The 4128-nt window shown below is 37.7% G+C and overlaps 1 protein-coding gene across 1 annotated transcript in view; it reads left to right on the top strand.

Moving 5' to 3' along the window:
* LOC122085571 (soluble inorganic pyrophosphatase 4) overlaps positions 1 to 4128 on the top strand; it is a 6615-nt gene extending 2487 nt beyond the window's left edge. The window contains exons 2-9 of the mRNA XM_042654049.1: positions 106 to 250; positions 439 to 467; positions 1328 to 1393; positions 1480 to 1587; positions 2748 to 2813; positions 2895 to 3015; positions 3129 to 3210; positions 3774 to 4128. Of these exons, the coding sequence (XP_042509983.1) occupies positions 115 to 250; positions 439 to 467; positions 1328 to 1393; positions 1480 to 1587; positions 2748 to 2813; positions 2895 to 3015; positions 3129 to 3210; positions 3774 to 3816 (651 nt within the window). The 5' untranslated portion in view covers positions 106 to 114 and the 3' untranslated portion in view covers positions 3817 to 4128. The remainder of the gene's footprint in view (positions 1 to 105; positions 251 to 438; positions 468 to 1327; positions 1394 to 1479; positions 1588 to 2747; positions 2814 to 2894; positions 3016 to 3128; positions 3211 to 3773) is intronic.

Genomic DNA, 4128 nt, shown 5'->3' with positions numbered 1-4128 from the left:
GGGGGGGCATCTTGATAGAATCACTTGCCACTCATGGCCTAATGCATTTACTGTTTTAAGATTTTCTGGTGAACAACCTTTGATGATCGGTGTGTGCATTTTCAGCTTGCAGCTATGACTCCACCTATTGAAACTCCAAAAGAAGCTTCTGACTTGCAACATTCACCACATCCACCTCTAAATGAAAGAATACTTTCATCCTTGTCACGGAGATCTGTTGCAGCTCACCCTTGGCATGATCTTGAGATAGGTAATGGAATATTTACAGGAACTGTTACCCCTTGGACTTGCTTGTGAAACTAGTTCTTGATAACTTTCTTGGTTATTATTAATATGTTGCACTATTAAAACAACTAGATATTGGATATTGTCAAATATTTCAAACTCCTTGCAATGTAATGACAAAATATGTTCTTCAATTTGTATTTCTGGATGCAGGACCTGGAGCTCCTGTGGTTTTCAACTGTGTAAGAATTCTACACTTTATGGTTCAAAAAGCAATTGGTATGCATATACATATGTCTTTAATAAAAGGTTAAAGAATGCAGTATTCTGCTGTATGTCATGTTATGATTTGCTTTTTAGTGGTTGAACTGTAACTCTTTTACATTGGATACCTTTGAAGCTGAGATAGGGGATTAAACTCATTTTGGTGGTGTTTGGATTAAAATAAAATTCTGCTTTTGAAGTAGAACTTGTTTTCGTGTCTCGAAATAACATTGGCATGCCAAAGGAAACTACAAGATGCAAGTAAAAACTATCTTATCTATCGAAAAGGAAGTAAATTGAAATTTTATCTTTATTTTGAATTTTGAAGGCAGGAAAATTATTTTGAAAGCAAAAAATGTCTTGGACTGCATGGATTCAACAAAATTTTCCAAATTCCTAAACCCTAGGTCCTCCTAAAAGCCCAGTGGCCATGTTGGATCTTGATATATGAAATCAAAAGCTATATCATGAGTCTCTGATTTCATGAAGAAGAAAATGATTGTCCAACTATCAATAATCATTTTTACAAGGAAATTTGCTGCCAAGAGTCCTAATGCACCTTCAAAAGTGAAATTTTCCTGGCAGCAGCCTCTTTGAGACCCATCAAGGTCCCGATGATCTCTAAAATAGAGATGGTCTCAATGGGGCAAGTGCTTGGCATCACCATGAGAGGCTGATGCACATGGCAGAATTTTGCCAAACATGGCTCTCTGTTTTCAAATAGTAACAAGAAAAATGAAAAATAGAAACTGATATCTTTTTGTTGTCATAAATCAAAAGGCAGAAATGCAGCATGGTTGTTTCTTAGGTTTTGACAATAAATTGCTAATTCCTGCAGGTTGTGGAGATAGGAAAAGGGAGCAAGGTCAAATATGAACTGGATAAGAAAACTGGACTCATCATGGTAACATGAAAACCTATTGTTTGTCACTTCGTATTTAATCTCTCCATGTATTTATAGAAGCTTACTAGCTGACACTTTACATGTAGGTTGACCGCGTTCTGTATTCATCAGTTGTGTACCCCCACAACTACGGATTCATCCCACGTACTCTCTGTGAGGATAGTGACCCAATGGATGTTCTCATCATCATGCAGGTATCCTATTCATATTTCAACTTGCTGATTCAATATATTATATACACCCTTGACATGTAGATATGCACATAGAGCTGGCCTTAGAGGCATAACTTGGCTAGAAGTGGTGTTGCCAACTACCCTTTTTCTAGTGTGTTTTCCCAACTCATTTCAACTTGATCTTTGCCAAATTGAATCATAGGCCACGCTTCGGAAATCTCAAGGGGCATCTGGTTGCCACTGAAATTCTATATTGCATCACTTCAAACCAAATGGGGCAATAGGTTCCAAAATATGGTCTAATATAGGGGAAAGGAATTTGATGAAATTTTATTTTCTTGCTCAGACTAGTATAGGCCTGTATAGTCATGAACTTCATCTGCCCCCTCATAATAAGGATTGAAGTTCAAAAATGTAGCCCTACTGCCCCTATCCATATTAGCCTTGTCTAAGTCTTGGAAAACTTCCATGTTTATGGCCCGCTCAAGTTTTCCTGCAGCATCAGTTTCCTTTTCAGCTCTCTAGCTAGTCCCTAGTGTTGTCAGAGTTATGAATGAGGTGCTGGTGATGTAGATTTGGTTGAAGTGTTGTGATTCGGACTTTAGAAGTTTTCTAAGCCTGCTACGGGTATGAGCAACCTCTACTAAATTTTCTAGATGCTGCAACAGTCAATAAAGCAGGCATAGAACACTATCTTCCATGTTCATCACATACTTGTCCCAAGGTCCAAGGGGCTCCCGGCAGATGCAATTAACAGTACTGCCACTAAGTATACCTAAACATATTATATAAGTTGATTTTGGTTTTTGTATGAAATCATGTGATTCTCCATTTTACTTGGCGTTTCTTTCATTTGTACTATCTCCTCTTTTGGGGCCAATCCTCACACATTTAGGACATTAGGTCTCTACTCATTTCTACCTATTGTTTGTGAACATTTCCCATGGTCTACATGTGGTTTGCATAAAATTCTAATTTTTCTTCCCTGCCCACTCTGGGTAGTTGGGGTAGTGGGTTGGTTCTTTTTATCTCAATGATTCTATTGTTTCTTTCAGCACTAAGATTCAAGTAGGTTTTAATATCCGCATTCGGAAGTGTATAAGCTCTCCTATGTGCCTAGATAAATTTGATAGCTTCAACTTGGGTTCAGTGGTTCTTCATTTTGTTGCAAACATTTACAGGAACCAGTTCTTCCTGGATGCTTTCTTCGGGCTAAAGCCATAGGCCTCATGCCTATGATTGATCAGGTAAATAGGTTTCCCCTTGGCAAACATGATTTTTTGGACTTCAATGTAAACTTTGAAGTACCCTGACACCAACAAGTACAGGGAGAGAAAGATGACAAAATCATTGCTGTTTGTGCTGATGATCCTGAGTACCGTCACTACACTGATATCAAGGAGCTCCCACCTCATCGATTGGCTGAAATCAGGCGCTTTTTTGAAGATTGTATCCTTAGTACCTCTTTGATTATTTACTAATATTGGCTGGTAGACCTTTATCTCTGTCTGCAAACAAAAAAAGTAAAATTTGCATGTTTCCTCTTAACAATTGGGATTCAGACAAGAAAAATGAAAACAAGGAAGTTGCAGTGGATGAGTTTCTGCCTGCCACAGCTGCTTATGAAGCAATCAAGCATTCGATGTAAGGATTCTCTTCCATTGCTCATTGTTGTGCAAGAATAGTATTGACATGCACTGAGTGGATAATGAGTTCAGTGAATGAACTCTTCCATATTCTCCTTGAATTCTTCCACTCCTTGAGTCATTGCCAAACAATATGACCTTAAATACCATCCATAGATATAGTTATAATAAAATGAGACTCATGTATACATGGAAGCAGCCTCTCCGCGTAATGGGGGTAAGGCTGCGTAGATATGACCCTCCCCGGAGTGACTAGTCCCAAACCCTGCAGTGGCAGGAGCTTCTTGCACCTTTTTTTTTTGGAGAATCATGAATACTAACGAATACATGGTTTATAAATTTTAGCATTTGCTTGTGATTTTACTGGTCATTGGATATGGGTGAATGGTGAGATCGCAGGATCATTTAATCAAATCATACATGTAGATGATCTTCAATTTGAGATACGTTCATGGTTGGACTAGTAAATTGACTTGAATTAGCTCTCTGAATTTAAGTGATCTCATCTAGCAATGATCATTGCCTCTGATCTCACATACTTTTGTTTCTATTGTTTCTAAGGAATCTGTATGCGTCCTATATTGTGGAGAACCTGAGGAGATAAGATGGTTGGTTGGCAAAAAGAGATTGATTTCTGAAGTTCTTTGTCCTGGTACATTCATAGCAAGTTGTGAAATAATTTCTATACTTCACCAAAAAAAAAAGAAATAATTTCTATTCCTTGTATTCGCACCATTTGATGTAATCATACAAGTGCTTATATTATTTTCTGTGAGGAATTGTCTTTTTCCATTCCTCTATTGAGCTTGTGTATTTTTTCCCATACAAATGGATTTCAAAGGAGGAAGCGAAATGAAATGTATTAGTGTAATGCTGGTAACGGATGATGTAATAGCATTGGAAAATTCCTTTGTTA

This window comes from Macadamia integrifolia, chromosome 8, assembly GCF_013358625.1.
Source record: "Macadamia integrifolia cultivar HAES 741 chromosome 8, SCU_Mint_v3, whole genome shotgun sequence".
NCBI lineage: Eukaryota > Viridiplantae > Streptophyta > Magnoliopsida > Proteales > Proteaceae > Macadamia > Macadamia integrifolia.
This window is presented reverse-complemented; position numbering and strand designations above follow the sequence as displayed.